At 41.1% G+C, this 22388-nt stretch overlaps 3 protein-coding genes across 3 annotated transcripts; all 3 read right to left on the bottom strand.

Annotated features, from left to right (window-relative positions):
* Positions 1–4105: 4105 nt before the first annotated feature.
* On the bottom strand, positions 4106–5570 carry b3galt9 (beta-1,3-galactosyltransferase 9; the record flags this gene model as incomplete). The annotated part of the gene is made up of 2 exons (XM_080743508.1): positions 4106–5209; positions 5565–5570. The coding sequence occupies 2 exons, from the start codon at positions 5568–5570 to the stop codon at positions 4106–4108; spliced, it is 1110 nt and encodes a 369-aa protein (XP_080599634.1).
* A 15-nt stretch (positions 5571–5585) lies between these two features.
* LOC308299717 (bile salt-activated lipase-like) lies at positions 5586–14541 on the bottom strand (the record flags this gene model as incomplete). The annotated part of the gene is made up of 12 exons (XM_080743507.1): positions 5586–5619; positions 7403–7510; positions 7984–8193; positions 8786–8989; positions 9511–9694; positions 10076–10193; positions 10376–10483; positions 12281–12411; positions 12677–12874; positions 13345–13461; positions 13597–13744; positions 14476–14541. The coding sequence occupies 12 exons, from the start codon at positions 14539–14541 to the stop codon at positions 5586–5588; spliced, it is 1626 nt and encodes a 541-aa protein (XP_080599633.1).
* LOC308299716 (bile salt-activated lipase-like) lies at positions 14538–22383 on the bottom strand (the record flags this gene model as incomplete). Its single annotated transcript, XM_080743506.1, has 11 exons — positions 14538–14623; positions 15853–15998; positions 16603–16812; positions 17110–17313; positions 17774–17960; positions 18214–18331; positions 18514–18621; positions 20267–20397; positions 20749–20946; positions 21413–21529; positions 22305–22383. The coding sequence occupies 11 exons, from the start codon at positions 22381–22383 to the stop codon at positions 14538–14540; spliced, it is 1584 nt and encodes a 527-aa protein (XP_080599632.1).
* Between the last annotated feature and the right edge of the window lie 5 nt (positions 22384–22388).

Here is a 22388-nt window from a genome sequence, read left to right as displayed (position 1 = left end):
ACACCGGGCGATACCGGCCATTTTTGCTTTGCGCGGCACAATTAATCGGCCACCTCGCGTCCCGTCTGAAAGGCGCCTAACCCAGATTAACGTAACTGAATTGGCGTGGAGGTAAATATTTATTTGCTACTGTACAAGCAATATGTATGTATAGACATGATTTCTGGTGGTACACCGTTCAACCTATAACAGATGTTCATTGTTGAGGTGATAAGGTTATAACCTAAAAGTTGAGTTGCTTATCACTGAATATACAGTTTGGGCCCTAACTGTACACCAAAAAAGAAGGGGACCAATTATAGAGCCCTGGAGGACCCGGTCAACAAAGTATAGGGTTTAAGTAGCTAAGTGCAATAATGTGATTAACTGCAATGTTGCCACAGCTCTATTCAAGCTGTATTGTAAGTTTGTAACCCATGTTTTATTAACTTGTACACTGAGCAGTGAAAGCAATAATAAAAGTTTACATTATTCGACTCTTTTTAATTCATAATTCTACTGATGTATGGAAAAATACAGTAAGTAGGCTACTGTACAAGATAACACTCTCTAAGTTACGCATTAGGCGAAAAGAATCCAGCAGACAGAGAACTGAGAAAAGGTAACTGAAATCTCAGCCATATGTATTTGTGTACCACACATGCAACTGGACAGAGCTCTCTCATCATTATCCCAAGAATTTGTCTTTGATTGATTGATTGATTGAATATTTTATTAGACAAATATTTAAATGGACATGGATGGAATTCATTTGCAGTTGGTTAAGTTGGACAAAATGTGGCTAAAATGTGGCCATATTTTCCCTAATATGGATGAGCTGGGATCAGGTGTCACGCACTGTGACGCACATGGGCTTAATATCGATGACATCGGGGTGCTCCATATATGGGCATAAAAGGGACAAGGACAGAATTAATTTGCAACAACATTGTGATGTCAGAACAGGTCGGCTATATCCTTCTGCTGAGCTGGGATGTTTTGATGACTTCAGGGATCTCCATATGTGGGCATACAGTAAAAGGGACAAGGACGGAATTAATTTGCAACATCATGTGATGTCATAACAGGTTAGCTATATCCTTCTGATGAGGGAGATGAGGTGATGTCAAAACAGGTCAGCTATATTGTGATGTCATTGTGATCAGAAGAGTGACAGACTCATAACAGTGACAGGATAATATAGATTTATAGGGTGACAGACAGGATCTGGAGGCTTTCATACTAAGTAGCGACCTACGGTCGCAACTTTAGTGTGATGTCTGTGACGGGCATGAAGTGTTAAACCACATCAAACATTCTCACTGCAGCATGTTTTTAAGCGAGAGGGTAATTCAGAGGAACTAAAAATGTACTCCATGTCTCTAGTCTTGCATAGCCAGACAACTATTTCACAATCTCCGAATGCTAGTCTGGAACTACAGCTCCCGAATGGCGAGTATCGGAAGTCACTGCTGCACGGAACTGTAGTCCCATTGGCCTATTGAAAGAAGAAGTAACGCTTCCAGTAAGACTTGTTATCGCTACTGCACCAAGGGAGCGGTTGGGTCACATCCGCTGTATCTCACACTCATCATCAGACTTCCGTTGACCCAGACTGTATGACAGGAGCATTTGCAAATTGTGGGAGTCAACAGTCTGGCCACGCATGACTTATGTCTCTCACACCAGCCCACATCACATCTCTGAAACAAAATGAGAATATGTTGCTATGTATCAGGAGGGGGAAACAAAACAGCCTTATTCAGATAACAAGAGTTCAGTTTCTCCTATGAAGGCAATTGGGCAGGTGCTTGCTCGAGCACTGGTTGGCTCCTATGTGTGCATCAGTGGTGTGATATGGATTTTAGAAGTGTGGGTCCTCTAAATTCATGACGTCATGCGCGCACGCTGTTTTTATTGTTAATTAGTGTTTTATTGTTAATTAATGTGTGCATATGAGGCGTGCAGCAAAATAAGTGTGGGCTCGCCGAGCCCATGGCATCTCACCCCTGGTGTGCATGTATTTGATGGGGGAGTCACCCAGCTCTGGAAAAAGGGTTATTAGAGTACAGCCATTCTATGGTCTCCCTCTCCAGATGACAGCACCCTTTTGTTTGTTTCCCTCTAGTTCCCTTTGATTGAGTTGCTAACATCACTTATTTTACTGACTTACATGTAATGTACACACCTCATATTGTACCTTTTGTATGCTTTATTTAGTTACTTCTGTAAATAATTAATTGTTAGTGTTTGTTTGTGTACTCCTCAATTGGTCATGGCCCCTCGGTCTGGGTTGTGATATCGAATATGATTTTCTTTCAATGAGTTTCTAATTGTTATTGTATAAAATATATAAAATATATACAGTACTATATACATAAATTGCATAAAAAATGTACTTTCTTAAATTGCTGCACAGTGGAGGACAGCAAATTTGACTGGTTTAAAAAACAACTTACTGTAAGAAGGAAGGAAATTAGGAAGGAACTTAGCATGTTCACAGTTTTGACGTGACGTGCATGAGATAGAAGTGTTAAACCACATTCACTGCTAAACTGTTAAACCTTCTCACTGCAGTTCAGCCCACATAACGTCTCTGAAACAATGAGAATCTGTTGCTATCAGGAAGGGAAAACAAAACAAACTGGCCTTATTTAGACATAACAAGATCTCAGTTTCTCCTATTAAGGCAATAGAGCATCGCAGCGGAAGTGGATTCCTGGGGTCACTTAATATTCCCCATTCATTTTCGCCATAGACTTTTACAAAAATATTTATAACAATTATGTTAAGCCTCGAACCAAGCCATCCAGGATGGAGGTGAATCATGATCATATAATCTTTTTTTCTATGAAAAGAACATTTTGAAAATCGCTAAACAAAGGGTAGTTATTAAATGTAGTATATCAAATAATGTAATATTAAAATATGTTTTCACATAGGATCAAAGGTTATATGGTCATGATTCACCTTAACAGGCTTAACATAATTGTTATAAATATATTTGTAAAAGTCTATGGCGAAAATGAATGGGGAATATTAAGTGACCCCAGGAATCCACTTCCGCTGCGACGCTCTATTGGGCAGGTGCTCAAGCACTGGTTGGCTCCTATGATACGTGAACTGGCAGAGCTGGGTGACTCCCCCACATCATCCATCGCTTCCCACGTGATGGTGTGTAGTAATCATCAAGTTATTTTGATATAGATAATCATTACAAGAGAAGAATACTCTACTTTCCAAGCCGCTCTCATCCTTGTAAAATGTCTACACATATTTACACCATGCCAGACTTGACAGAGAGTGATGGAGAAAGAGGACACAGAGAGGTATGTGTGAACATGTTGTCATAAACATCTCTATAAGACACAAACCAATACACACACAATTTTCTGGATTTAATTGCTCCATCGTACAATAAAGTATATACTGTAACTAGAGTTTATAGACATTTATAAGAGCTAAACGATCCCTTCAAAGTTCATTCCATTGTACTCAAGGCCTTACCTTTAAGGCCTCTTTAACAGTATTAGAGACACACCACTGAAAATAAAACCAAAGCCAAAACACAAAACAAATTAAAATAAATTCAGACATAAAATGCATACAGAGTGCATGTCTCATAAAATGTACATATCTCCTTTGGACAGGCATATGTACTGTACATGCACGCCTAATCACAAAGTTAAACATGGCACATGTGCATGCATGCATTGCTTAAATAAACAAAGTGCATTTTATATACAAAATAAATATACATCTCATTCTCAACAGGAAGAATCAGAGGGGCCACACATAGTATGGTACAAGTACAGGGTGCATGGACATACTGTGGGCTTATGGTCTTCTTCAGGCAGTACTACATGTCAACCAGTTGACATGTGACAGTGTTGGTGACACCAGGGTAAAGATGACTTGTTGGAAGAGTAGGGAGACCACCTTTCCATTTCCATCCACTGCATACTAGTCATATTGTATAACACACCACTAGTGGTCCCCAAAGCTATTCCTTGGAGCCCCCCCTTCTTACATATGACAAAACTGAGACCCCCAACATGCACAACACACACACACACACACACACACACGCACATGCCGAATTCCATCATAACTCTCTCCATGTCCATTATGCCTGGGTGTCAGCCTGAGCCTGGGAGCTAAAGGACAGCTTATCCAGGTAGGTCAGGGCCTTGCATTTCACCAGACCATAATAAGTCTGCAGGAGTGAGCATTTGTCATCCTCTTGCCCCAGGTCTGCCCACACCGTGGCCAGCTCCTGGCTCCCCATCCCTGCTGAACTGAACAGATAGCGGTAGCAGCAGGCGTTGTAGCGGATGTGCTTCTCCCCCGAGAACCTGGCGCTGTGCGTGGGCACCACGCCAGCTCTCTGAGCACAGAGCCCCACAAAGACATCGGCGGGCACAGGGGCGCGGACGACCGCAGAGGCCACGTATACCTTACGGACGACATCCTGGGAGAGCACGTATGCTGCACCCGCACAGTAGTCAGGGAGGTACTTGTTATGGTAGAGGGTTAAGGGAAGGTAACCAGGGCTGTTGGGGTCACGGTCAGGGGAATCGCTATGGATCACCCTCCCCAGATAGAGATCCTCAGGGTGCCTATGCAGGTCCAGCAGGAAGCCTGCCAAGGCAGGCAGATTCACAAACACAGAGTCTTCCGTCAGCATGACGAAGCGGGCCACAGGGCAGAAGGTGATCACCCAACGAAGCGCCATCACTGTCTTTAACATCCGCCCGTGAAGGGAAGAGTCCGCCGCAGTGTGAACCTGGACTATGTCACCATGTTGACGGGACTCTCTGTCAATGGCGTCTTGCGCTGTGGAGGTCGTGGGCGACCCTAAGAAGAACAGAGTCTGTGCTGGGTAACCCTGGACATGTGTCTGATTGGCCCAGGAGCTCCTCACCGCGTCCCTCTGGGTGATGTTGGCCGGGGAGCTGAATACTAGAGTCAGGAGGAACAGGTCGGGGTTCCGACAGGCGTCGGGGTTGGTGATGGGGTAGGCCTGCGACACGTTCTCCTTTTCAAGGCTCAGGTCTAGCTTCCTGGCCCTCTCCCGTACGTCTAGGACCGAACCGTCCGTGTACACACCTGGCGTGGGCTGGAGCAGGTACTCCTCCACAAAGTCGGCCCCAAACAACAGGGCGTGGAAAAGGAGAACATTGAAAAGCAGAAAACACCATTGGTGGGTACGCAACCGGCACAGGGAGAACTGGAAAACCAGATAGAGGGGCAAAAAAAGAGGATAATATGAAATTACATGTAGGCTGATGCAATAAATTAAAAGTAACCAATATCTGTAAACACATGAGCGCTAGCGTCCCTATTCTGGGCGTTGTCATACGGTATTAGGTTAAAATTCCACAAAAATAGTCGAATATTTGGCAAAAGTAGCATAATATAATAAATAATAAATAACAATTTACAAGCACACAAGTCAACTACTTCTTGGCCAGCAGCCAACAGCTGTTTGTTTCACGATCAAATTAATCAACAATAAAAAAGCACTGAAAACCAAAGCCAACCACAATCAATTAGACATTAGCATCAAAGAATTAACACTTTACCTCCATGATACCTGTATATTCCTACTGCTGGAGTTCACAGCGAGCATCAGTGGGTCTGCAGCCACACAGTAAACACAAGGTTTCCACTGACAAGTAACTCTAGCAGCACGTAACACTACACCATCACCTTAACCAAAGCCTCCATCATTCATACAACATTAATGACATGCCCCATGCATGATGATTACAAAAACATTGTGTTTATATTAACCACATTAGCCACTGACTGGCATGGCTTTTAGGTGTGTTATTGGGCTACTGTATAGGCAAACATTTATTTATTTATTCTATCATCTATTATCTTTTATTTCAACCTTGCATTTCCAAATTTCATCTTTTTATGTTTTTTTCATCAATGAATCACAATACAGTATATCACATGTCACAGTCTGACACAACAATATTTAACTGTGCATGTATGTATGACCATCTGACAAATAACATATTTGAATGTTGAATCTAAGTTCCTTCTTTATGCTGTGCAGATCTCTCTTTGGAGGTAAATGAACGCTTGGATTTCACTGTGTGCCTCACTCTGGCTGTCAGTTTAGAGATCAAAGCACACTGACCTCTCTCCACTCTGTCCACCTGGAAACAGGTGGTCTGGTTCTCAAAAGGATTAACAAAAAGTTAGAGATAAGATAAATGCCCAGAAACAAATGAACAAACAAATGTTTTGCTTTTATTATGCACAGGTTTTAATATCTACATGGATTATTATGAATATGTATTCATTTTATTTTACTTCTACTTAATAAACAATGCACATAGGACAGCTTCAACTGCCTGTGAGGAATAGTGACAGGGTTTCACCAGTGTGTGACAGGGCTATCTCCAGACAGCTGTATACGCACTGTGTTCTTCACCCACAAAGGCATTTTCCACTGCATGGCTTTTGGGCTCAGCTCAACCATCAGCTAATTTCTTTGTTGGCATTCCAGGCCTGGCCATCTACCTCGAAGACATCATTGTTTATGCAGAAAAGAAAAAAACAAACAATAGCCAGGATCATGTTCACTGCAATGACCAACCTTTGGCTAAACTTTGATCCTATAATGTGAACTGAATGATGGCAGCATGCCATACCTGAAGGCAGCATTTAGGAGAATTGCCTTGTCCAAACTCTCCTGAACTTGAATGCAGTGTCTTATGTTGAAATAATTGCCCTCTCTGTGTAGAAATCCATGACATACACCATACCTCCAGTATTGACTTGATTATGCTTAGTTCAGTGTGGCATCAAGCACCAAAAATAGCTGACCTCCAAGCTCGTCTGCGACGCGAACGCGTTGTGATATTTTCACCAAAAGGCCCTTTTAGAAATGTCAGCCGCTGTCTCTCTAACATTCTCTGAAAATACTCTCTACGTGAAAGTGGATGCTTCAATCAGCACAAGATCGATTTCACATTCTGGACTGTGTCACCTAAAAATTGTAACGTTATGATGTACATTAATGCTGTGAGGATTTCTATAACAAGCAACAACAGAACAATGAAGCCGTCTCCTTGATGTGTGTTCTTTTCTTCTATCTGTTTCGTATAGCAGGCTGTAATTACAAACTTAACATGGGTCAACTTGTTTCCATCCATGTACCCTCTCACTTAAAAAGCAATGATAAGGCAGCCGATAATACACATGCAAAACATCATTTTATTAATCTTTTCAACAATTTGTATATCAGAGAAATGGATTGCGATCAAGACAATGTCAGATTTTCGGATTATTATAGTTGTTCATTTATTCTCAACATCATTGTGATGACGTGTCACCACTAGGGAATGGGAGGCCAGGAAAAGTACTGGCCCAGAAACGCACAAAGCTCATCCTCAATCCCTGCCTGGCATAGGTCTCATCCATCTTGGCATTGATCTCCAGGAATCTGTGTCCAGTGCTGGTGAAGTCAGGCCATGTAGTAGGAACACTATTTGGTCCTTTGTTGGGATCTCTGTGGGGGGGAAATACATTTATGCACATTACAGTATAGTAGCTTCAGTAACATCAGAAGCATATTCAGTGATTGTATTTCATTCAAATAAAAATATATTTGGTACATTTTCCATTCATTGCTGACCATATAAGGACTTCCACCATGGCCTGTGTTGCGAGCATAGCTAGATTCTGTTTTCAGAGGTGGCCAGCCAGTCCTCGACCAATCAGGGTAGAGTATGGCTGTAGTTATGTTATGATGTTTAGTTATGATGGTCAAAATAAAAGTTTTGAGAACCACAGTCGCTCTGAATTAAGAACGTCTGCTAAATGCCTAGATTGTAAACTACTGAACTCATAAAATGCCACAGTCTCGTAGTAAATCAGTATCATAGATATCCTGAAGCTGGAGACGTAGGCCTACCGATATTCAGTGATTGGGTCTAATGATCAAAACGAGAACAATATAATGGTGTGAAAAATCTATCTAACCCAGTCCTAGCAAAGTTGGTCCAGTAGGCGATCATGTATGCAGCCAGGTCTCGCTGGCTGTCCCCATAAGCCGTAGGTGTAGTGAAAGGTTTGCCAAACATATACTGCATCTCATCTGCATGGTCAGCTCCTACCCACTGGGGGTAAGGTCTGCCTGGACCGGCCATGAAGCTGGGCTCAGTGAACAGGTAGGAATAGGTATGACCAGACCTTAGGAAGAATAGCATCATATTTGTGAGCCCCTGAGTTCAAACCATTTAAGTACCGTATTTTCCGGACTATAAGGCGCACTTAAAAGCCTTTAATTTTCTCAAAAAACTACAGTGCGCCTTATAGTCCAGTGCGCCTTATATATGGATCATTCATTGACATTGACATTCCCTTAAGCACAGCTCCATCTGTTGGATGCATAACGCAACGGTAGCGTCTATTATGTGCGCCTTATAGTCCGGTGCGCCTTATATATGAAAACAGTTCGAAAATAGACCATTCATTGACAGTGCGCCTTATAGTCCGGTGCGCCTTATAGTCCGGAAAATACGGTAACTGAGTTGTACATGTACAGTAAAAGCAATTTCAAGTTTAAACATTTAAAGTTCAATTCATACATACTTCTTTAATTAAACAAAGGTTATTTTCGATATAATATTTCACTGGTATATTTTTTAACAATAACCATTTCAAATAAAATGTTGTCTCTAATCAACATTAAACATATTTCTTTATTCGCGAGTGTCTGTCCCACACAAACCACATTTTGACATTATGTGTTTTACAGTGTACTGAGAGTTGTATGTCTCACTTGGCATGGGCAGCATGTAGGTAGAGGGCAACCTGGTTAGCAACCAGGAAATGGTAATCTGTTCCGATGTCCACCAGAGTATGCTTAATGGCATTCTGACTGGGTGTTGGCCCCCAATTCGATGAGTACTCAGCGAAAGCAACATCAAAAGCAGCCTGGCCCTTCTCCTTTGTGTAAGCTCGTATTAAGCTCTTCACATCTTCTCTGGAATGACAGTCAAATATCTTCAATGTGTGACAAATGACACAGAAGGTCAATGTATCTAATAATGCAATAATAATCCCCTGTCAACTCTAAAACCATAGTGATATACGATTATTGAAATGTGGTGTATGTGACATGTATTTGTTTCACCAAAATGTTTGTTGTTAAAAAAAGTAAGCTCTATATTCCAATAATAAACATTGTTATGGAGAGCGCTTGTACAGTAACAGTGGTTTCCACATCTATCCAACTCTTTAGTAAACAGAAAATACATCAGCTTGTGTTCCAATTTTCTCTGTTAACTGATTTCTTTCACCACTCGCAATTTAACTTGTTTAGTCCATATCCTGTTAGCATGAGTCCTACCGACCTGAAAATATATATTCTGCTTAGTAAAGAGCTGGGGAGTTGGGGTGACCCCTGTTACTGAATAAACACTCTTAAAGCAATGATTACTATGAATATAGCTATTTAACACTTTTTAACTTTGTGGCAACACTGTAAAAAAAAAGTAGCTTTACACTGGGGTCTCCTCACTGCTGTCAATGGAAGGGATGTCTGTAACAGTGAACATGTGACCATCCATGTTATTGATGCCAGCAACATAGTCAATATCAGCAGCGTTATGGAACAGCTTATGAGGTTCATCTGGAAGGAAGTCTCCATCAAGGACAGGAGCCAGAAATGGGATCAACATAGAAGGGTCTGTAAACATGAGTTATAATAAAGTGTCATTTAGTAGTGTGTTATACATGTACAGAAGAGCTGCAATTAATTTATGAATGTTATTACAATAAAGTGTGGTTACACTATGTTCTCTCAGTGAAGAGACCATCTCTCCACAGGGAGAGATGGTTCTCTATCGATACGATAGAGAACACTGCACGCACGCACGCACACGCACGCACGCACGCACGCACGCACGCACGCACGCACGCACGCACGCACGCACGCACGCACGCGCACACGCACACGCACACACACACACACACACACACACACACACACACACACACACACACACACACACACACACACACGTGTACATGTGGGGTTTTTGATTAGTAGACAAAAGCATACACTCACTTTCTGCTGAGCTGTTGCCAGAGAAGACAGGAGCAGCCCTGGCCAGTGTCTTAGCATTAGTTGATTTCAAACAGTCTGCCATCTTGTCATCGGTCGGGCAACCAACCTTCTGGGCAACCTGAGGATACGCAAAGGACAGTTATGACACACAGACTCAGAGATGTGCGCATTTATGGTTAGTTAATTCTACTTAAACATTTTAAAAATTGCATACATTTTCAAAAATGTTTCAGAAGGATGTGGTCATGTAAATGGTTGAATCCAAGTTTACACAGTACAGTAAAGCATGCAATACTGTACCTTCTCTGCCAGCAGACGGGGGTTCTTGTTGAAAGCCCAGTTACAGAAAGCAACTCCACTCTGGGAGATTGCTCTCTTCACCAGTCCCTTGTTGTAGGGAGTCAGAGTCTGTGGAGAAGTATAATATGTTATAGTTTAGAGTGTTCATTTGCATTACGGTTCAATTATTGCCTGTGGTTGTTCCATATGGCTGGACTACAGTACATCATGCAAGCAATATGTTAACCCATTCAGTAAAAAAAACTAATTGCTTTTGCCTCCTGGAGCACAACCTCCTTTTTCGAACCAGAACTTGGATTTGTCTCCTCCCCCTTTCAGTCTGCTTCTTCCCGGGTGCTTCTAGGTTTATTCCTACTACAACATGTTTTAATAGCGCCGAAAGATAACATCTCATCTGGCTCTGTGACCCGTGGACCTCGATTGTGATATGGCAAGAGAAAAAGATCTGGGTGACATGAAAGAACATACATTCCACTGCACTTGCTGATAAATAAATTGTGTCACCAGTAGCTGCTTGTAATTGCGACCGTCAGGGAGCAGTTTACTATGAAAACCTCCACCGTCCGTCCGTCCGTCCGTCCGTCCGTCCGTCCGTCCGTCCGTCCGTCACACGTCACACGTCACACCTTTGCCCTGCTCATATCTCCGCATCAGTATGACATCACACCACATGTGTACACAAACCTTTGTGTACGTTGCTGTGGCAACAGTCTGTTGTTGCTGGTCTGTTAGTGTACGTTAGCAACCACCTTAGCAACCATGGTTTTACCCTAGCAACCAACTGTTTACCCTAGCAACCAACTGTTTACCATAGCAACCATGTTTTTTTACCCTAGCAACCAACTGTTTACCATAGCAACCAGATACGCAGAGCAGGGATCTCCATATATGGGCATAAACAGGTGACATCACACTGATGTCAGATACTCAGAGCAGGGATTTCTCCATAATATATGGGCATAAAAGGGATTCTGTTAGGGATCTCCATATATGGGCATAAAAGGGATTCTGTTAGGGATCTCCATATATGGGCATACAAGGGATTCTGTTAGGGATCTCCATATATGGGCATAAAGGGGATTCTGTTAGGGATCTCCATATATGGGCATAAAAGGGATTATGTTAGGGATCTCCATATATGGGCATAAAAGGGATTCTGTTAGGGATCTCCATATATGGGCATAAAAGGGATTCTGTTAGGGATCTCCATATATGGGCATAAAAGGGATTCTGTTAGCTGTTAGTGATCTCCATATATGAGCATAAAAGGGATGCTGTTAGGGATCTCCATATATGGGCATAAAAGGGATTCTGTTAGGGATCTCCATATATGGGCATGAAAGGGATTCTGTTAGGGATCTCCATATATGGGCATAAAAGGGATTGTATCCCAGATGATGCCCTGTTAGGAGATCCACACTAACAGAATCCATATATGGTCCTACCGACAGCTGCTATAAGCCAACCCTGGCGATAAGGTCTGAGTCGAAGAAATGCTTCTTTCCTGGCAAGAATTGCCCCTTTATACTGTAGGGCTCGTTTGTGTATTGCATATCTCCATATGGAGACATAAGTTGCTCATGCCCAAATATGGGCTGGTGAGGTCAGACTTAGTGTGATGCGTAGGTTATCTCCATATATGGATATTCAACTTCAATGAGTAACCATGGCAAACTGTCAACTGCCCGTATGTCTTGATAATTGGTAAAACAAACTTTTGGCCTATTTGTGGAGATAAGCGACCAACGGTCGCTTATCTCCCGATTAGGGAGTCTTACTGGTCTATAGTATAGGTGAAGAACTGAAAGATTATTCTATGGTAACACTTAGTTGTTGTTGTTGTTGGTGTTCACACTGATCTGTAGATCTGTATATTACATATTACTAAGTATTACAGCACCTCACCTGGTAGCTCACACTTGCTCCACCAGCAGACTCGCCAAAGAGAGTGATGTTTTCAGGGTCTCCACCAAAGTTGCGGATGTTCCTGTGTACCCAGGCGATGGCAGCATGCTGGTCCCACAGACCATAGTTTCCTGTCATAAATAAAGACCATGGGGAGTCACAAACATTATTTTACTATATTCCATTGTGACTGGATAATATCAGATAAAACAAGAAACAGCAGAAAATCAGTTCGATTTAGGTGTGGCAACGTGCATATGCAATATTGTTGCCTCATGGTACACCCATGACTCTGAGCGTTCCTAAATCTAGCACATCCATAATTAAGTTGATTAACTGGAGCTGCGTTTCTTACTAGCCTGCCGTGTTTTTAATCTGCTGTAGTTTTAAACCTACCGGGTAAACTAGAATCTCCAGTACTGAGGAAACCAAGGGTTCCCACACGATAGCCCACTGTCACCACAATGACATCTCCCCTGTCTGCAATCTCCTGTCCACTGTACATGTAGTTGTCCAGGAAGTTGGGCCCCATGGAACCTCCAACTTGGAAACCTCCTCCATAAAACCACACCATGACCGGGAGATTGGTAGACACTCAAAGAGAAAAAGAAAGAATTGTCATTTTTCAATCAATCATATCTTTCAATTAATCACATCAGTATAAAATAGTGCATTATCTCATGAGGAAAAAAAGAAGAAGATCAAATATGGAGATACAAGGTTTCTGCCCGACAGTGAACATAATTAGACTATCGTCGCTGTCGGGTGGAAACCTTGTAAGTCCAAAACCATTCCTTTTTATAATTATTATTTTAAAAACGAGTTAAAGTAGTGTGACACTTTTGCAATAAGAAGGGCTTTAATTTACGGAAAAAAACAAAAAACATTTGAAACTTGGAGATATGAGGTTTCTGCCCGAGAGTTTAATCACATCAGTATAAAATAGTGCATTATATTATGAGGGAAAAAAAGATGATCAAATATGGAGATACAAGGTTTCTGCCCGACAGTGACCATATACAGTATATTACATAATACACTATATAATAAATGTGTAAACGTACCATATAGGCCATGAGGCACCCATATGTTGAGGTGAAGACAGTCCTCACTACCAAAGGCTGGACTTCCAATATTACTCTGGAGACACCTCTTTGCAAACTTGGTAGCTTTCAGAGTGCCTAAGGAGACATTTTAAATGAAATGTAATGAAACATGCTTTAGAGATTGAATAATAAACTCCACGTTTATTTTTTATGAGAGGCAAAATGTTCTGTAATTTTTCAGGATATTAATGAAAACCTTTTTGAACTCACCATTCCATCCAGGGTGGCGTCTGGGTTTTTCAAATTTCCTGGGTGGAGCAGCGAAGGGAATTCCCTTGAAGACATCCATGGAACGGAGGAGTCCAAGGCGAATACTCTGACCCTGAACCCATCCCCCCTCAGTCTCCACTCTCCCCAGCTACACACAGTCAAACCATCAGTGTTAAAGGAGTAGTTCACCCCCAAAATGACTTTTTTTCTATTGATTAGTCACGCCATAGAGAGTAGAGTTCAATAATATTTTTCGTTTTTTGTCGCATTCCTAAGACAAAAATGTGATAACAATAAATTTACCCCCATTCGTTCCGGATGGGAAACGGGTCCCCATCCGGAATCAATGGGGGTAAATTTACTCGAATCAAATTTTTGTCTTAGGAATTTGACAAAAAAAAACAAAATATTATTGAACTCTACTCTCCATGGTGTGACTAATCAATAGAAAAAAAATCATTTTGGGGGTGAACTACTCCTTTAATAGAACTCTGGCAATATATAAATAATAAATGCAAATTTTTATACAAATCGGTAGATTAACACTGAGGAATTTACTCTGTGGGCAAAAACAAAAGTCATTAGTTGTATATCAAAGTGAGGTATCCATAACATAAATAATATAAAATATGAATAGAAATATGAATATAAAATATACTTTCAAAGTGATTTAAACAAAAAGTAACTTTACACTTTGATAGATCAAATCTTCAATATTGTAGAAATAATAACTGACACATTTGTAAATTGTTATAAATGAGTAGGTCTATTACCAATATCTAAATACAGCCATAGATTTTAAAAGTTTAACAAAGCAATATATATTATACATACTTTTCATTGTCCCAATGTAAAATAATCTATAATGTAAACACTCACAGAGGCAGCTGAGGTTGTCTCTACGAAAAGGACAATAACGATCAAAATCCATAATGTTCTCATCATGGCTCCGCACAAACATCTGTCATCACTCTTCCAAGTCCGTTCAATATATCTGTGACCTGTCCCACAACACTGTGGACACAACCTATCAAAAGGATTAACAAAAAGTTGGAGATAAGATAAAGGCCCAGAAACAAATGAACAAACAAATGTTTTGCTTGTTATTATTATTATTTTGCTAAGTAGCACAGGTTTTAATATCTACATGGATTTTTATGATTATGTATCCATTTTATTTTACTTCTACTTAATAAACAATGCACATAGGACAGCTTCAACTGCCTGTGAGGAATAGTGACAGGGTTTCACCAGTGTGTGACAGGGACAGGGCTATCTCCAGACAGCTGTATACGCACTGTGTTCTTCACCCACAAAGGCATGTTCCACTGCATGGCTTTTGGGCTCAGCTCAACCATCAGCTAATTTCTTTGTTGGCATTCCAGGCCTGGCCATCTACCTCGAAGACATCATTGTTTATGCAAAAAAAAAAAAAAAAAAAACAATAGCCAGGATCATGTTCACTGCAATGACCAACCTTTGGCTAAACTTTGATCCTATAATGTGAACTGATCCAGAACTGAATGATGGCAGCATGCCATACCTGAAGGCAGCATTTAGGAGAATTGCCTTGTCCAAACTCTCCTGAACTTGAATGCAGTGTCTTATGTTGAAATAATTGCCCTCTCTGTGTAGAAATCCATGACATAAACCACACCTCCAGTATTGACTTAATTATGCTTTAATAGTTCAGTGTGGCATCAAGCACCAAAAATAGCTGACCTCCAAGCTCGTCTGCGACACGTTGTGATATTTTCACCAAAAGGCCCTTTTAGAAATGTCAGCCGCTGTCTCTCTAACATTCTCTGAAAATACTCTCTACGTGAAAGTGGATGCTTCAATCAGCACAAGATCGATTTCACATTCTGGACTGTGTCACCTAAAAATTGTAACGTTATGATGTACATTAATGCTGTGAGGATTTCTATAACAAGCAACAACAGAACAATGAAGCCGTCTCCTTGATGTGTGTTCTTTTCTACTCTCTGTTTCGTCTAGCAGGCTGTAATTACAAACTTTACATGGGTCAGCTTTGTTTCCATCCATGTACCCTCTCACTTAAAAAGTAATGATAAGGCAGCCTATAAAACACATGCAAAACATAATTTTATTAATCTTTTCAACAATTTGTATATCAGAACAATGGATTGCGATCAAGACAATGTCAGATTTTCTGATTATTATAGTTGTTCATTTATTCTCAACATCATTGTGATGACGTGTCAACACTAGGGAATTGGAGGCCAGGAAAAGTACTGGCCCAGAAACGCACAAAGCTCATCCTCAATCCCTGCCTGGCATAGGTCTCATCCATCATGGCATTGATCTCCAGGAATCTGTGTCCAGTGCTGGTGAAGTCAGGCCATGTAGTAGGAACGCTATGTGGTCCTTTGTTGGGATCTCTGTGGGGGGAAATACATTTATGCACATTACAGTAGCTTCAGTAACATCAGAAGCATATTCAGTGATTGTATTTCATTCAAATAAAAATATAATTGGTGCATTTTCCATTCATTCTCATCACTAGAATGTGTGCTGACTATATAAGGACTTCCACCATGGCCTGTGTTTTGCGAGCATAGCTAGATTCTGTTTTCAGAGGTGGCCAGCCAGTCCTCGACCAATCAGGGTAGAGTAAGGCCGTAGTTATGTTATGATGTTTAGTTATGATGGTCAAAATACAAGTTTTGAGAACCACAGTCGCTCTGAATTAAGAACGTCTGCTAAATGCCTAGATTGTAAACTACTGAACTCATAAAATGCCACAGTCTTGTCGTAAATCAGTATCATAGATATCCTGAAGCTGGAGACGTAGGCCTACCGATATTCAGTGATTGGGTCCAATGATCAAAACGAGAACAATATAATGGTGTAAAAAATCTATAAAAAACTAAACATTTCCACGCTGTAAGGCCAGTAAGGGACAAGATGACCCCCGGCCACTTTCATTATCAATGAATACACCTTTAACTGTTCTCTGTTTTCTTTTTCTTTTCTTTTTTTTACCCAGTCCTAGCAAAGTTGGTCCAGTAGGCGATCATGTATGCAGCCAGGTCTCGCTGGCTGTCCCCATAAGCCGTAGGTGTAGTGAAAGGTTTGCCAAACATATACTGCATCTCATCTGCATGGTCAGCTCCTACCCATTGGGGGTAAGGTCTGCCTGGACCGGCCATGAAGCTGGGCTCAGTGAACAGGTAGGAATAGGTACGACCAGACCTTAGGAAGAAGAGCATCATATTTGTGAGCCATTTAGTAACTGAGTTGTACATGTACCATAAAAGCAATTTCAAGTTTAAACATTTAAAGTTCAATTCATACATACTTCTTTAATTAAACAAAGGTTATTTTCGATATAATATTTCACTGGTACGGTATGTTTTTTAACAATAACCATTTCAAATAAACTTCTCTAAACAACATTAAACATATTTCTTTATTCGCGAGTGTCTGTCCCACACAAACTACATTTTGACACTATGGGTTTTACAGTGTACTGAGAGTTGTATGTCTCACTTGGCATGGGCAGCATGTAGGTAGAGGGCAACCTGGTTAGCAACCAGGAAAAGGTAATCTGTTCCGATGTCCACCAGAGTATGCTTAATGGCATTCTGACTGGGTGTTGGCCCCCAATTCGATGAGTACTCAGCAAATGCAACATCAAAAGCAGCCTGGCCCTTCTCCTTTGTGTAAGCTCGTATTAAGCTCTTCACATCTTCTCTGGAATGACAGTCAAATATCTTCAATGTGTGACAAATGACACAGAAGGTCAAGGAAATGTGGTGTATATGTGACATGTATTTGTTTCAACAAAATGTTTGTTGTTAAAAAATGTAAGCTCTATATTCCAATAATAAACATTGTTATAGAGAGCACTTGTACAGTAACAGTGGTTTCCACATCTATCTAACTCTTTAGTAAACAGAAAATACATCAGCATGTGTTCCAATTTTCTCTGTTAACTGATTTCTTTCACCACTCGCAATTTAACTTGTTTAGTCCATATCCTGTTAGCATGAGTCCTACCGACCTGAAAATATATATTCTGCTTACTAAAGAGTTGGGGAGTTGGGGTGACCCCTGTTACTGAATAAACACTCTTAAAGCAATGATTACTATGAATATAGCTATTTAACAATTTTTAACTTTGTGGCAACACTGTAAAAAAAAGTAGCTTTACACTGGGGTCTCCTCACTGCTGTCAATGGAAGGGATGTCTGAAATAGTGAACAAGTGACCATCCATGTTATTGATGCCAGCAACATAGTCAATATCAGCAGCGTTATGGAACAGCTTTTGAGGTTCATCTGGAAGGAAGTCTCCATCAAGGACAGGAGCCATAAATGGGTCAATCAACATGGAAGGGTCTGTAAACATGAGTTATAATGAAGTGTTATCATTCAGAAGTGTGTTATACATGTACCAAAGAGCTGCAATGACTTGACATGAATGTTATTATAATAACACTGCACGCACGCACGCGCGCACACACACACACACACACACACACACACACACACACACACACACACACACACACACACACACACACACACACACACACACACACACACGTGTACATGTGTTTTTTTTTATTAGTAGACAAAAGCATATACTCACTTTCTGCTGAGTTGTTGCCAGAGAAGAGAGGAGCAGCCCTGGCCAGTGTCTTAGCATTAGTTGATTTCAAACAGTCTGCCATCTTGTCATCGGTCGGGCAACCAACCTTCTGGGCAACCTGAGGATACGCAAAGGACAGTTATGACACACAGACTCAGAGATGTGCGCATTTATGGTTAGTTAATTCTACTTAAACATTTTAAAAATTGCATACATTTTCAAAAATGTTTCATAAGGATGTGGTCATGTAAATGGTTGAATCCAAGTTTACACAGTACAGTAAAGCATGCAATACTGTACCTTCTCTGCCAGCTGACGGGGGTTCTTGTTGAAAGCCCAGGGACAGAAAGCAACCCCGCTCTGGGATATCGCTCTCTTCACCAGTCCCTTGTTGTAGGGAGTCAGAGTCTGTGGAGAAGTATAATATGTCATAGTTGTCTCCAGTCTCTCCACCAGCCGAAGGCTGAGGGAGAGTATGTTTTCCCCTCCGTCCGTGTGTCCGTCCGTGCGTCCGTCCGTGCGTCCGTGCGTCCTCGCAGTTTGTGAGCGCCAAATCTCAGTCGCCGTTGGCCCGGTCGCTGCCAAAGTGAGCACACACATTCCCTGGATGCCAATCTAGAACCTCTGCCCTAAGTTTTTCAAATGGGCCTTTTCTAGCGCCACCTAGTGGCCGATGTTTCGCCTCTGTGCGTCCTCGCAGTTTGTGAGCAGCTAATCTCAGTCGCCGTTGGCCCGGTCGCTGCCAAAGTGAGCACACACATTCCCTGGATGCCAATCTAGAACCTCTGCCCAAAATTTTTCAAATGGGCCTTTTCTAGCGCCACCTAGTGGCCGATGTTTGCAAAACACATTTCTGTGCACTATTCTTACAGATGTTGTCCAAAAATCCTACAAATCGGTAGGCAGTATCTCGACAGTCATGTGATCGACACGGATCTAACCGATTTTGCATATTCCATCCTGATTGGCTAAGATTGGCTTCCAAAGTTTGTAGGATTGCGTGCGTCCTCGCAGTTTGTGAGCAGCTAATCTCAGTCGCCGTTGGCCCGGTCGCTGCCAAAGTGAGCACACACATTCCCTGGATGCCAATCTAGAACCTCTGCCCTAAATCTTTCAAATGGGCCTTTTCTAGCGCCACCTAGTGGCCGATGTTTGCAAAACACATTTCTGTGCACTATTCTTACAGATTTTGTCCAAAAATCCTACAAATCGGTAGGCAGTATCTCGACAGTCATGTGATCGACACAGATCTGTCCGATTTGGCATATTCCATCCTGATTGGCTAAGATTGGCTTCCAAAGTTTGTAGGATTGAGCCGTTTTGAACAAAATGCCTCAAATCACAAACGCAAAGTGCAATTATCATGAAATCGCGCACACACGTTCCCACTAGGCCGAGGAAGAAATGCCACGTATTTTTTTTTTAAATCAGCCTCATGGTGGCGCTATAACAGGCTGATTTGTGGTTTTACCTATAACTCCACCGATCAGTTCACCAGGACGCACGGTCTGGTGGAGACCTGTGCTCGGAAGAGCACTGCTTCTAGTTTAGAGTGTGTTCATTTGCATTACGGTTCAATTATTGCCTGTGGTCGTTCCATATGGCTGGACTACAGTACATCATGCAAGCAATATAGGAAACCATTCAGTAAAAAAAACTAATTGCTTTTGCCTCCTGGAGCACAACCTCCATTTTCGAACCAGAACTTGGATTTGTCTCCTCCCCCTTTCAGTCTGCTTCCTCCCGGGTGCTTCTATGTTTATTCCTACTACAACATGTTTTAATAGCGCCGAAAGATAACATCTCATCTGGCTCTGTGACCCGTGGACCTCGATTGTGATGATGGCAAGAGAAAAAGATCTGGGTGACATGAAAGAACATACATTCCACTGCACTTGCTGATAAATAAATTGTGTCACCAGTAGCTGCTTGTAATCTAGTATAGGTGAAGAACTGAAAGATTATTCTATGTTAACACTTAGTTGTTGTTGTTGTTGGCGTTCACACTGATCTGTAGATCTGTATATTACATATAAGTATTACAGCACCTCACCTGGTAGCTCACACTTGCTCCACCAGCAGACTCGCCAAAGAGAGTAATGTTTTCAGGGTCTCCACCAAAGTTGCGGATGTTCCTGTGTACCCAGGCGATGGCAGCATGCTGGTCCCACAGACCATAGTTTCCTGTCATAAATAAAGACCATGGGGAGTCACAAACATTATTTTACTATATTCCATTGTGACTGGATAATATCAGATAAAACAAGAAACAATGACGAAGCAAATGTTTTCTCCCATTCAAAATTCAACCACTATAGCATGGAAGTGATATGTCACTCTCCGGAAACAGCAGAAAATCAGTTCGATTTAGGTGTGGCAACGTGCATAATCTGCATATGCAATATTGTTGCCTCATGGTACACCCATGACTCTGAGCGTTCCTAAATCTAGCACATCCATAATTAAGTTGATTAACTGGAGCTGCGTTGCTTACTAGCCTGCCGTGTTTTTAATCGGTTGTAGTTTTAAACCTACCAGGTAAACTAGAATCTCCAGTACTGAGGAAACCAAGGGTTCCCACACGATAGCCCACTGTCACCACAATGACATCTCCCCTGTCTGCAATCTCCTGTCCACTGTACATGTAGTTGTCCAGGAAGTTGGGCCCCATGGAACCACCAGCTTGGAAACCTCCTCCATAAAACCACACCATGACCGGGAGATTGGTAGACACTCAAAGAGAAAAAGAAAGAATTGTCATTTCTCAATTAATCATATCTTTCAATTAATCACATCAGTATAAAATAGTGCATTATCTCATGAGGAAAAAATATCAAATATGGAGATACAAGGTTTTTGCCCGACAGTGAACATAATTAGACTATCGTCGCTGTCGGGTGGAAACCTTGTAAGTCCAAAACCGTTCCTTTTTATAATTATTATTTTAAAAACGAGTTAAAGTAGTGCAACACTTTTGCAATAAGAAGTAAGGGCTTTAATTTACGAAAAAAAGAAAAAAAAAACATTTGAAACTTGGAGCTACTAGGTTTCTGCCCGAGAGTTTAATCACATCAGTATAAAATAGTGCATTATTATGAGGGGAAAAAAAGATGATCAAATATGGAGATACAAGGTTTCTGCCCGACAGTGACCATACAGTATATTAAATATACACTATATAATAAATGTGTAAACGTACCATATAGGCCATGAGGCACCCATATGTTGAGGTGAAGACAGTCCTCACTACCAAAGGCTGGACTTCCAATTATACTCTGGAGACACCTCTTTGCAAACTTGGTAGCTTTCAGAGTGCCTAAGGAGAAATTTTAAATGAAATGTAATGAAACATGCTTTAGAGATTGAATAATAAACTCCACGTGCCGTTTTTGTGTTAAATGGATATATAGCATTTTGACTCTTAAAATACAAAAACAGAGAGCAGTGATGAAAACCTTAACACTCTTCTTGTTAAATGTTGTTAATACAGTCATGCAACCATGTCAACTGTTGCTTATTCTCTGTCCATTACTGTACACTTCATGCAAGTATGGGCTCAATTTGATGCATGTAAGGGTGAAACAGTTATTGAAATAATTTTTTTTATTGCACTGCTTGCAGGTATACAACAATGTAAAATAGAAACTACATTTTTTATGAGATGACATCTTGGCAAACTGTTCTGTATTATCAAATCAAACTTTATTTATAGAGCACATTTAAAACAACACAAAAACACATATTCACAAAATAAGACAACCTTAAAATCTATCCTAAAATTAACAGGGAGCCAGTGAAGTGAGGCCAAGACGGGGGTTTAGTATATATTTTTTTTGTGCCACTATAGCAGCAGCATTTTGAGCCAATTACAGTAGTCTAAATGACAACTGTTTAATGCTGGTATATGGTATATGGAATTCCAGTAGTCAAGTCTCGATTAAATGAAGGTGTGGATTGCGGTCTCTGGTGAAGATAAAAGGCGAGGAGGCGGAGTTGAAAAAAGCTGACCAGTCTTGAAAACAGCTGATTTATTAGTTTTACGAATTTGTCAGTACTGTCAAGGATATTAATGAAAACCTTTTTGAACTCACCATTCCATCCAGAGTGGCGTTTGGGTTTTTCAAATTTCTTGGGTGGAGCAGCGAAGGGAATTCCCTTGAAGACATCCATGGAAC

Source organism: Nannobrachium achirus, assembly GCF_963921795.1.
Source record: "Nannobrachium achirus genome assembly, chromosome: 15".
In the NCBI taxonomy this organism is placed as follows: domain Eukaryota; kingdom Metazoa; phylum Chordata; class Actinopteri; order Myctophiformes; family Myctophidae; genus Nannobrachium; species Nannobrachium achirus.
Note: the sequence above shows the minus strand (reverse complement) of the source record. Positions and strands in the feature narration are given on the sequence as shown.